Source organism: Rhipicephalus sanguineus, chromosome 3 (genome assembly GCF_013339695.2).
Source record: "Rhipicephalus sanguineus isolate Rsan-2018 chromosome 3, BIME_Rsan_1.4, whole genome shotgun sequence".
Classification (NCBI taxonomy): Eukaryota; Metazoa; Arthropoda; class Arachnida; order Ixodida; family Ixodidae; genus Rhipicephalus; species Rhipicephalus sanguineus.
In genome coordinates this window covers 108,847,169-108,860,266 of record NC_051178.1, presented here as the reverse complement: position 1 = coordinate 108,860,266, position 13,098 = coordinate 108,847,169, and the positions used below count along the sequence as shown (strand labels likewise).

The window sequence follows — 13,098 nt, the reverse complement described above, 5'->3', positions numbered from 1 at the left end:
ACAATGAACTATTCATAATGGCACTCCTTTTTTCATACAACACAACGTTAATGCAAGAACCGCAAAGATTAGTTGAGGCTATGACGGCCTTTAGAAAAGTTATTAAACAGCATAAAATGCAGTTTTCCATAAAGAAGCAGATCTTTGTGATGACATAGTAGAAAATCACTAATAAAAATTAATTAAAAAATAATATGAGACAAGCATAGATTCCTAAGGTGTGTGAAATAAATCGGAATACTACCACCGAGGTAACACATTTGAAGGAACATCAAAAGTGGGAAAGTCACGATGTATTCACGAATTATGCTTCTGCCTAATTGCAAAACAGCCTTTCTTACAGTAATTGGAAGTTTCAACCTAAGTGGAAGTGTGTGCCTGCTCCCGTGAAGGATCAACCTCATCGTATTCCTCCCGCGGTTAAAATCCTGGTGCCGCACAATCACCACGACATGCATTTCGACAATATTTACTCAGAGCCATTCACTTATTGCTCAACAGGGACAACAACAATTCCTAGAAGAATGAACTGCTCAACCCAGCAAACTTCTTTTTACATTCACTGCAACCAAACTGTGCAAATGCAACAAAAAGGTTTTGAGATTTGTAATACGGGATGCATACTCTCTTGAAAATAATCATAGCTTCGATTAACGGTTTTCATCGCCAACTGAGCAATGAAAAGGTACGGCCTATTAAAGTACCAAGGTTAAGCATGAACGAGTTCACTAAACTCTGTCGCACATTCCTTGAAGTGCATGTACCTTTCATATGACATTTCTTTAGCTCTCAGTGTGCCCAAAGCAAAGGCAGGTCACAGGCTTCAGATTAAGTGAAGGAGCAAGCGTGAGAGTTTGTCTCGTGTACGGTTGGAAAAAAATACATGGTACGTTTTGCGCGCGTCCACATCCCTTAGGTGGTGTCTATCCATTTCGCCCGAATAATAATTGAGCAACAAACAATGTAAAGACGAGTACTTTCACACATGCTAAGTTAATTATACTAGTTCACAGAGTTGATTATCGGGTCCTCATAAACCGCATGCCACGCCTGACAATAATCCCCACTTTTTTTTCCTCGTTTTCTTCGCTCGTTCCGCGCGGCGCGAGGCCTTGAAAATCTGCGCTCGCATCCAAGGTCGCGATGATCGCACGTGTTTGCGAACAACCGCCAAGGGAGTTCCGCCTCTGCCGTGCATGGAGAGGTATGCGCGCAATATGTTTGTACACTCCGTTCCCCCTCTCTCGCCGCTCTCTCTGAAGCAAAACCCCTTTCCGTTTCATTTGGCAAAGACTGCAACGCTGACTATCGTGCGTCACCAATTTCGCACCATCGCTCCCGGACTCGCTACAATCCTTGGATCGCGCGTTCCGCCAGCGCGTTCTCCTTCGCTGCTTCGACGTTCGCCTCCTCTCCCCCTTCAAACCCTCCTTATAACCTCTGCAAACGTGCGTAGTAGTGCTTATTGCCACGCAGGGTGCACAGAATAAGCGCTGGCATTCGCGAACAGAGCGAATGCGCAAGTGTTTCTGTCGCGCGCATACACACATACGCACGTGCGCTGCCGCAAAAAACGGTCCGCGCACTCGCACAGTCGAACCTTGTACCACAACCGCAGCGCAGCGGCGAAGCCGTTAACATATCATTTTTTTTTTTTTTACTCTCTTGCGCTAGCGCGGGAGTGGTGGAGGAGGGAAAAAATGGGGAGAGCGATACAGAAAGCCTAAAAAAAAAAAAACGACAACCACACGGGAAAGAAAAAAAATTCAAGAGAGCGAGAGAGAAAAAAATGCGAGCGCTGCTGCGATGATCAATACACGTTACCTTTCCGGGGTCGTCCTTTGACCGAGGTACCTTGTGAAAGCACTTGTTCAGCGACAGATTGTGGCGGATAGAGTTCTGCGGGCAGGGAGAGACGCAAAAAAAATATATATTAAATAAAGACCGAGTTCGCGCCAGCGGCTCAAGGCAAAGCGCCACCGCGGCGGAAGCTCAACGTCAAGGACCCTCGACGTCGTCAGCAACGACGAGGGCGCCGCCGCCAACACGCGCGGACATCGACACGGGAGAGCCCCAACGTTTGTAAACACAAAGGTCAGACAACTATCACTGGAGAGATGGTTGCGCGGGTTGCAAGACAACAAAGTCGCCGCTGTGCAACCCGGAGTCGGGACCCGGCGAACCGCCGTCCTCGACTCCCGAGGTCGACAGCGCACGAGCGCGTTTTTCGCAGCGCGGAAAAAACACAGACAACCAAAAGCGGCAGCGAGCGATCGCGCTTCATGCCGTGTGCCAAGGTCGGCGCCTGGAAACGACGCGCCCGTACCTCGATCGTTTTTTTTCGACCGCGGGTAATACCAGGCGTGCGCTTTTGCTTCTCCGGCAACACGGCACGAAGAGGCGATCGAGAGACTCGAAACCGAAAGAGTTTGACGGGCACCTACCTTCCATCCCGTGCCTGCCTCGCGGTAGAAGGGAAAGTTCGCGCAGATCCAGGTGTATATGTCGCTCAGCGTCATCTTCTTGGTGGGCGAACTGTTGATGGCGAAGGAGATGAGCGTCGAGTAACTGTAGGGCGGCTTTCGCTTAACGCCACCGGAGGAGACGTCGTCCGGCTGAGCGCCCCGCGAGATGTGCGTCGCGGTGGCCGCAGCCGTCCCGCCGCCGCCAGCCTGCAGCGGGTGATGCGGCGGCGGCGGCTGAAGAGGCCGTCGCGGGTTGTTATCCCGTTGAGTCGTACGCGGTGACCATTCCATGAGCGCCCGCTCTAATGGGGGCCGTCGCCCGGCGCTCTTATCGTGGACGGAATCGAGGCGCCGACGCACTGCTAACTAGACGCCACTACTGGCTCTAAGGGGCATCGCTACGAGTTTCGAACTTAACACACTGCCATCTTGACGCGGGTTTCGGATCGGTGCTAGGCCTGGCCCTGCAGAACGTCAAACTGCGCGCTTTACGCAGAAGTTTGGGTGGCGCTGGCGTACAGCTAAAATTTCTGCGACGCCGCAAGTTGTTGCGAAACATCTGCTGCAGCAGCTCTGGCCGGGCTAGAGTACACCAGAGTACACTACGGTAGCAATAAAGTTGTTTCCATCCATCCTACACTACGGTAGTCGTGCTGCGCGGCGCGTTTTACAAATTTTGATTTGTAGATATCAAATGAAAACGGCTTTAAATTCGTGGCAGTCGGCATAAGTACTGCTAGCTCATGAATCCTGCAGTGCATGGCGTCTCGAGTAACAAATTAAAATGCCTTGGCTACCAGGATGAAAACAGAGGTGGGAGTGCATTATAAAAAAGTTTGTCCGATACCGAAAGACACGCGCATGGCGTAATCATCGATAGCGCTTGTGAAAACGCAGTTACCCTCAGAAGAAAAGCTTACAATATTCTTTGGGGCAGATTTTTGTTGATTTAATTGTTAGCTGATTTGCTTTCCCATTTAAAAGACTCAACACACTCTAAAAACTACATGCACCATTGGCGCGTATGCCTCGATCGTGTACTATAGCTCACAGAACAGATCGAGTAAAAGGGCGTCTTTTTGTCTCACAACGATAATCGTCATTTATTTTGCCTTCCTTTCTTTGCATTATCGCCGCGCGCCCGGCGCTTTCTGGTCGCGAATGGCATGTGCGCTGACATAGCAACATGCTGTTCGCTGGGGAGCAACAAAAAACACTCCCCAAAAGGTGCAAACTATTTTACAGTCTACACTCACACAATAAATCGAGTAAAAAGGGCGTCTTTTTGTCCCAAAACAATAATCGTCATCTGGCTTGCTTGCGTTTCCTTTCTTGAAGACTTGGCGCTGGCAGGGGCGTAGCCAGAAATTTTTTTCGGGGGGGGGTTCAACCATACTTTATGTATGTTCGCGCGTGCGTTTGTACGTGTGCGTGTATATATACGCAAGCAAAACTGAAAAATTTCGGGGGGGGGGGGGGTTGAACCCCCCCAACCCCCCCCTTGGCTACGCCCCTGGGCGCTGGCCACTTTCCTACCAAGAATGCAATGTCACGCTGATAGCGCACAAGCCGATCGTGACCGGAAAGTGCCGGGCGCGCTGCGATAATGAAAGGAAAGGTAGGCAAAATAAATTACAATTATTGTTGTGGGACAAAAAGACGCCCTTCTTACTCGATCCATTCTGTGAGTGTACACTCTAAGAAAAATGGCGAGTATTTGGGGAGTATTTCTGCCACACAGCTACAACCGACATCTACCTCGCGTACTTTCCTTGCGTTATCACCGCGGTCCCGGCACTTAGCGTGACACAGTATTCCTGAAAGGAAAGGGCCGAGAGCCGGGTTTTCAAGAAAGGAAACGCAAGTGAGCCAGATCACGATAGCAGTTGTGCGGCAAAATACTCCCAAAACACTCGATCTTTTCTTAGAGTGATAGTTGTATGGCAGAAATACTTCCAAATATCCGATTTTTTTCTTAAAGTGATAGTTCTGTGGCAGAAATTCTCCCCAAATGCACGTTTTCTTAGAGTGATATAGTTGTGTGGCAGAAATACTCCCCAAATACTCGAAATTTTCTTAGAGTGATAGTTGTGGGGCAGGAATACTCCCCAAGTGCTCGAAATTTTTAGAGTGATAGTTGTGTGGCAGAAATTCTCCCCAAATGCTCATTTTCTTAGAGTGATATATTTGTGTGGCAGAAATACTCCCCAAATACTCGAAATTTTCTTAGAGTGATAGTTGCGGGGCAGGAATACTCCCCAAGTACTCGAAATTTTTTTAGAGTGATAGTTGTGTGGCAGAAATGCTTCCAAATATTCGATTTTTTCTGAGAGTGATAATTGTGCGGCAGCAACACTCACAGAACAGATCGAGTAAAAAGGGCGTCTTTTTGTCCCGCAACGATAATCGTCATCTGGCTTGCTTGCTTGCGTTTCCTTTCTTGAAAACTCGGCGCTGGCCACTTTCCTGCCAAGAATACTATGTCACGCTGATAGTGCACATGCCGTTCGTGACCAGCAAGTACCGGGCGCGCGGCGATAATGCAAGGAAATGAAGGCAAAATAAATGACGATTATCGTTGTGGGACAAAAAGATGCCCTCGATCTAATCGGTGAGTGAACACTTCCCAATACTTGAATTTTTGTGAGAGTGTATACACTATTATACTTGGTGTGGGGCAAATACTCCCCAAATGCTCGATTTTTTCTTAGAGTGTAGTTGTGTGGCAGAAATATTCCACAAATACTTGACTTTTTCTTAGTGATACCTGTGTCGCAAAAATACTCCCGAAACACTCGATTTCTTTCTTAAAGTAATAATTGTGTGGCAGAAACACTTCCAAATACTCGATTTTTTCTGAGAGTATACACACTATTATAGTTGCGTGGCGGAAATACTCCCCAAATAATGAATTTTATGGTGTAGTGTTGTGGCAGAAATACTCTCCAAATACTCGATTTTTTCTTAGAGGGACAACTACGTGTGGCAGAAACACTTCCAATTAGTCGAATTTTTTTTAGAATGTATACACTATTATATTTACGTGATGGAAATACTCCCCAAATACTTGATTTTTCTTCCAGTGTAGTTGTGTGGCAGAAATACTCCCCAAATACACGAAACTTTCTTAGAGTGATGGCGTGTGGCAGAAATAATTCAAATTTATGTGGCAGAAATACTCCCCAAACACTCCATTTTTTCTGAGACTGATAGGTGTGTGGCAGAAATACTCCCCAAACACTCGATTTTTTCTTAGAGGTATAGTTGTGTGGCCGAATACTTGTAAATACTAATTTTTTCCTGAGAGTGTGTACACTATAACTGTTGCGTGGCGGAAATACTCCCCAAACACTTCATTTTTCTGAGAGTGATAGTTGTGTGGTAGAAATACTTCCAAATACTCGATTTTTTCTTAGAGTGATAGGTGTGTGGCAGAAATACTCCCCAAACACTCGATTTTTTCTTAGAGGTATAGTTGTGTGGCCGAATACTTGTAAATACTAAATTTTTCCTGAGGGTGTGTACACTATCACTGTTGCGTGGCGTAAATACTCCCCAAACACTCCATTTTTTCTGAGACTGATAGGTGTGTGGCAGAAATACTCCCCAAACACTCGACTTTTTCTTAGAGGTATAGTTGTGTGGCCGAATACTTGTAAATACTAAATTTTTCCTGAGAGTGTGTACACTATCACTGTTGCGTGGCGGAAATACTCCCCAAACACTCCATTTTTTCTGGGACTGATAGGTGTGTGGCAGAAATACACCCCAAACACTCGATTTTTTCTTAGAGGTATAGTTGTGTGGCCGAATACTTGTAAATACTAAATTTTTCCTCAGAGTGTGTACACTATCACTGTTGCGTGGCGTAAATACTCCCCAAACACTCCATTATTTCTGAGACTGATAGGTGTGTGGCAGAAATACTCCCCAAACACTCGATTTTTTCTTAGAGGTATAGTTGTGTGGCCGAATACTTGTTAATACTAAACTTTTCCTGAGAGTGTGTACACTATCACTGTTGCGTGGCGGAAAAACTCCCCAAACACTCCATTTTTTCTGAGACTGATAGGTGTGTGGCAGAAATACTCCCCAAACACTCGATTTTTTCTTAGAGGTATAGTTGTGTGGCCGAATACTTGTAAATACTAAATTTTTCCTGAGAGTGTGTACACTATCACTGTTGCGTGGCGGAAATACTCCCCAAACACTCCATTTTTTCTGAGACTGATAGGTGTGTGGCAGAAATACTCCCCAAACACTCGATCTTTTCTTAGAGGTATAGTTGTGTGGCCGAATACTTGTAAATACTAAATTTTTCCTGAGAGTGTGTACACTATCACTGTTGCGTGGCGGAAATACTCCCCAAACACTCCATTTTTTCTGAGACTGATAGGTGTGTGGCAGAAATACTCCCCAAACACTCGATTTTTTCTTAGAGGTATAGTTGTGTGGCCGAACACTTGTAAATACTAAATTTTTCCTGAGAGTGTGTACACTATCACTGTTGCGTGGCGTAAACACTCCCCAAACACTCCATTTTTTCTGAGACTGATAGGTGTGTGGCAGAAATACTCCCCAAACACTCGACTTTTTCTTAGAGGTATAGTTGTGTGGCCGAATACTTGTAAATACTAAATTTTTCCTGAGAGTGTGTACACTATCACTGTTGCGTGGCGTAAATACTCCCCAAACACTCCATTTTTTCTGAGACTGATAGGTGTGTGGCAGAAATACTCCCCAAACACTCGATTTTTTCTTAGAGGTATAGTTGTGTGGCCGAATACTTGTAAATACGAAATTTTTCCTGAGAGTGTGTACACTATCACTGTTGCGTGGCGGAAATACTCCCCAAACACTCAATTTTTTCTGAGACTGATAGGTGTGTGGCAGAAATACTCCCCAACACTCGATTTTTTCTTAGAGGTATAGTTGTGTGGCCGAACACTTGTAAATACTAAATTTTTCCTGAGAGTGTGTACACTATCACTGTTGCGTGGCGTAAATACTCCCCAAACACTCCATTTTTTCTGAGACTGATAGGTGTGTGGCAGAAATACTCCCCAAACACTCGATTTTTTCTTAGAGGTATAGTTGTGTGGCCGAATACTTGTAAATACTAAATTTTTCCTGAGAGTGTGTACACTATCACTGTTGCGTGGCGGAAATACACCCCAAACACTCCATTTTTTCTGAGACTGATAGGTGTGTGGCAGAAATACTCCCCAAACACTCGATTTTTTCTTAGAGGTATAGTTGTGTGGCCGAATACTTGTAAATACTAAATTTTTCCTGAGAGTGTGTACACTATCACTGTTGCGTGGCGTAAATACTCCCCAAACACTCCATTTTTTCTGAGACTGATAGGTGTGTGGCAGAAATACTCCCTAAACACTCGATTTTTTCTTAGAGGTATAGTTGTGTGGCCGAATACTTGTAAATACTAAATTTTTCCTGAGAGTGTGTACACTATCACTGTTGCGTGGCAGAAATACTCCCCGAACACTCGATTTTTTCTTAGAGGTATAGTTGTGTGGTAGAAATACATCCAAATACTCGATTTTTTGTTAGAGTGATAGGTGTGTGGCAGAAATACGCCCCAAACACTCGATTTTTTCTTAGAGGTATACAGTGAAACCTCTGTGATACGAATCTCACGGGACCACCAAAAATATTCGTATCATCCAAAATTCGTATCACCAGAAAGCATGGAAAATTAGCATGCGACAAAAGAAAGCTTACATACATGTTCATTTATTGCTTTTCAGGACCGCAGCAACGTCAGGAAGAACCCTGAATGATTGTCAGTTAAGATTTAGATGTCGGCAACCATACCAGTACTTGTAAATATACGGCCCGTACGCGCGTATTTAATTAATGAACCAGGTGCGTTGTGACCCGCGACAGCAGTAGCCTCTTCCAAATTTGAGTATGCTTTTTTGCATGACACCGAAATACTGCAGCGAAAGTAACGAAAGAAGTGCTTTGACGCTATGGATCAAGGACACAAAATCACGGAACCACGATCCTTCGTTATGATTCTGTTATCGTCGAGGTGTTGGGGATGTTTTTGGGGAGATTTACGGCCGTGCCCACACAAGTGCAACCTCAATGGTCGCGCATGTTGACGCTGTGAACCATGACTCCTTCGCCAAGACCGTCCTCGCCTTCTTTCGGTCCTCGTCCACCTTTCATGTGATGTCTGATGCACAAGGCAGGCACGTGTAAACACAGTACAATGACAGCAGCCCGCGTCGACGTGTTAGAAAAAAAAATGCATGGCGCTAATGTCTTCTGTAATCTAAACGCGAAGGCACACGGAGGCACATAAGAGCCTCAAAGATTCACGCACACAAACAATCTCGGAGGCCGTGACGCGTCTCTGAAGGTTTATTCTGACCGTAAGAAAAGTGTTTTTCTTACACCGTGATTCTGAAGATGTGGCGGTGCGGCACGCATGCCCACGCTTGCGTTGCCGCGCTCGCACGTGCTTGGTGCGTCTTCCGCGACAGCGCGAGCACCTCTTCGTACCTGGGTGGTAGCGTACGTTCGTATCAAACGTTGCTGGGTGAAAATCAGTTCGCAACAACCGTACTCCATTACACTGCAGGCCAATGGGCCTTGGCCGGGACGAACGAAAAATTCGTATAACCCCGAAATTCGTATGAGCTGTGATCGTATCACCGAGGTTTCACTGTAGTTGTGTGGCCGAATACTTGTAAATACTAAATCTTTCCTGAGAGTGTGTGCACTATCACTGTTGCGTGGCAGAAATACTCCCCAAACACTTCATTTTTCTGAGAGTGATAGGTGTGTGGCAGAAATACTCCCCAAACACTCGATTTTTTTTAGAGGTATAGTTGTGTGGCCGAATACTTGTAAATGCTAAATTTTTCCTGCGAGTGTGTACACTATCACTGTTGCGTGGCGTAAATACTCTCCAAACACTTCATTTTTCTGAGAGTGATAGTTGTGTGGTAGAAATACTTCCAAATACTCGATTTTTTGTTAGAGTGATAGGTGTGTGGCAGAAATACGCCCCAAACACTGGATTTTTTCTTAGAGGTATAGTTGTGTGGCCGAATACTTGTAAATACTAAATTTTTCCTGAGAGTGTGTACACTATCACTGTTGCGTGGCGGAAATACTCCCCAAACACTCCATTTTTTCTGAGACTGATAGGTGTGGCAGAAATACTCCCCAAACACTCGATTTTTTCTTAGAGGTATAGTTGTGTGGCCGAATACTTGTAAATACTAATTTTTTCCTGAGAGTGTGTACACTATCACGTTGCGTGGCGGAAATACTCCCCAAACACTCCATTTTTTCTGAGACTGATAGGTGTGTGGCAGAAATACTCCCCAAACACTCGATTTTTTCTTAGAGGTATAGTTGTGTGGCCGAATACTTGTAAATACTAAATTTTTCCTGAGAGTGTGTACACTCTCACTGTTGCGTGGCAGAAATACTCCCCAAACACTTCATTTTTCTGAGAGTGATAGTTGTGTGGTAGAAATACTTCCAAATACTCGATTTTTTCTTATAGTGATAGGTGTGTGGCAGAAATACTCCCCAAACACTCGATTTTTTCTTAGAGGTATAGTTGTGTGGCCGAATACTTGTAAATACTAAATTTTTCCTGAGAGTGTGTACACTATCACTGTTGCGTGGCGGAAATACTCCCCAAACACTTCATTTTTCTGAGAGTGATAGTTGTGTGGTAGAAATACTTCCAAATACTCGATTTTTTCTTATAGTGATAGGTGTGTGGCAGAAATACTCCCCAAACACTCCATTTTTTCTTAGAGGTATAGTTGTGTGGCCGAATACTTGTAAATACTAAATTTTTCCTGAGAGTGTGTACACTATTACTGTCGCGTGGCGGAAATACTCCCCAAATACTCGATTTTCTCTTCCATAAATATTCCCCAAATACTCTATAGTTCTGTGGCAAAAATACTCCCCGAACACTCGAAATTTTGTTAGAGTGATGGTTGTGTGGCAGAAATACTTCCATATACTCGATTTTTTCCTGAGAGTGTATACACTATTTTAGTTGCTTGGCGGAACTACTCCCCAAATACTCGATTTTTCTTAAAGTGATACTTCAAACACTCGATTTTTTCTTTGTATTTGTGTGGCAGAAATAATCCCCAGATACTCGATTTTTTTCTTAGTGTGTAATCATCATCTGCCTAGGTTGCATTTCCTTCCTAGAATTAAAACTCGGCGATCGACACTTTTCCGTATCAGGAATGCTATGTGTCGCTGATAACGCGCCTGCCGTTCGTGACCTGTAAGCATCGGGCGCGCTGCGATAATGCAAGGAAATTAAGGCACGCGAGGTAGACGACGATTATCGTTGTGGTACAAAAAGACACCCTTTTTACTCGCTTTTTTCTATGAATGTATACGAAAAAAAAAAGCGTATCTTTGCGGCCACACGCGACAATCTATCTCGCGTTCTTTCCTTGCGTTATTGCCGTTATCAGCATGAAACTACATGGTACTCTTTCAAGCGTCCTTCCAGCGTCAAGCGCGATGATTTCGGCTATCGCTTCAGAGCCCTCACATTTGTCTGTACGCGGTCATGATCCGTGCTCCGATGTGAGGCATGCCGACAGCAGCCGACGACTGATACCGAGCTGCATGCTTGTGATACGCCACACTTTATGGCAGCTGTGGAGGGCAATTTCTCACAGCCTTCCATTGCAGTATTTCGAGTTTATTGCACAATATATATGCTCACGTGACTGAGGACGACAGCTGCCCATTTTGGCATTTTGTAGAACGTGTGCTTCTTATATACACCGTGTGTCCGCACCGTAATCCGTAAATTCGTTCATGAAGAAGAACAGACCGAGTTCGATCTCTCGGTGCCGCTGGGCACCCACCAGTTTTACCGCGGCCGGTGTGGGATACAAGCCCTCTGCAGCAATCTAAAAACGTTGTCTGCAGCTAAACTCGCGCTTCGACATGCCTAGTCCTTCAATCCGAGCTTGAACATGCGCTCTCAGCAGTTCAGGATACGCATGACGAACGCTACAAGTAAAGGGGTCATGAAGCACCCCTTGGGCTTGTTGAAAAAACACAACCTGCGGAAAGCTGACACGGCTATGAACTGCTCTGCAAAATATTACAGTCGTGCGCGCCGCGTAAAGGCCACAAGCGGAGCGCGAAGTTGCCGGGCGCCCTCTTTTCAAACAGAGGCCGGTTCTCACTCTCGTCGGTGGGCGGGGCGTCTGCACGTTGACGTCGCGGAGACATAGCATGCTTATTGGCTGATAGCCGGATGAGATGCGCTTCTTGCCACGGGGTGCCGCCACTTGCCCGCGCCGCACTCCTCAATCTGCTAACTTTACACGGTAGCCGCACTCGCGCGTGCGAATCACAGCGGGAGAGCGATCGCGTTTTATGACGCGCGCTGACGTAACTTCTTACCCCCGTGCCATCCCTCCCTGTCTAGCTTCCAGTGCTCTCGTCGGCACGAGAAAAGAGAGAAAGCGCTGAGAGCATGCGCCAAACCCCCGTAACTCCGCTGATTCTTGACGGATTCGAGAAATTTTTGCGGCAATCGATTCGGGAGGCAGTAAACTCCGATCCTAAGGTCATTAGATCATTACTTGGAAAAGTGGTTCATGACCCCTATAAGAAGGCACAAGGAAGATGCCGCCTGAAAACAGCGCTGTATGGAAGGTCGCAGTTTTCAATAAAACGCATGCCTTACACCGACATGATCGACAGGGTCCTGATCCGGACCGAATTTCTGAATAGTGCTTGGTTACTTTATGCAAGGATATTTTGCACCCGGCCGTCAGCTCCGCTGCATATCAGGGGTTGTTCCAGGATTTTTTTACTGGAGGCCGTGAGGGGGGGGGGGGGAGCACACGCGACAACTGAGTTCATTAAGGGGAACAGGGAGACTGGGTACTTATGCACTGTGCTTTGAATATGTTTGACCATGCAGCGCTGGTGCCGCCCCTGCGCTGCGTATATAGTCCGGGGGGCGGACTGTAGGGGCCCGGGCCTCCGCCTAAATTTTGATGGAGGGGCGTGTTTTACCGAAAATAAATGATGAAAATGTGTTTTTTCGAATAGTAAAAAAAAATTATGAAAAAGGTGTTTTTTTTCGAATAGTCAAGGCCTTCAGCAAGCCCCCCCCCCCTCTCCACCCATGCAAAAAATTCCTGTCTACAGGCCTGACGGTCGCCCACATTCATCGAATGGACTGGTATCGAGTTTTTTCTGATGGGGAGAGATAGCACCGCGGCCTGAGCACTCATTTCTCGAGAATGTGGCCTCTCTTTCATTACTTTTCCCCAGCGAACCACTCCTCAAACCACTATCGCCACTACAAGTTTCGGTTTAGTTTTAAACGAATCCGAAAGCCATGGTGTCCAACGCCCTTTGCAACTTTCGGTTCCGTTTTCAAACAAAAAGTATACTTGCGTAAAAGAAAGACAAGTGATGAAAATTTTACAGTAAGGTAAACAATTATGAAACGCTTTTACGGCGCTATAAATGCTACTTTTGAAATACTGAAACAGCACCTCGCGTGGCCAGCACGCTTCCGCCGACTGGCGCGTCACGGCACGGAGAACAGAAAAACGCGCGCAAGTAACGGAAACGCGTT

General features: G+C 45.8%; 1 protein-coding gene across 1 annotated transcript in view; it reads right to left on the bottom strand.

The window, feature by feature from the left end:
- LOC119386923 (forkhead box protein J3) overlaps positions 1–2,921 on the bottom strand; it is a 36,547-nt gene extending 33,626 nt beyond the window's left edge. Inside the window, exons 1-2 of the mRNA XM_037654210.2 lie at positions 2,445–2,921; positions 1,825–1,899 (exon numbers count right to left, since the gene is read on the bottom strand). Of these exons, the coding sequence (XP_037510138.1) occupies positions 1,825–1,899; positions 2,445–2,756 (387 nt within the window). The 5' untranslated portion in view covers positions 2,757–2,921. The remainder of the gene's footprint in view (positions 1–1,824; positions 1,900–2,444) is intronic.
- Between the last annotated feature and the right edge of the window lie 10,177 nt (positions 2,922–13,098).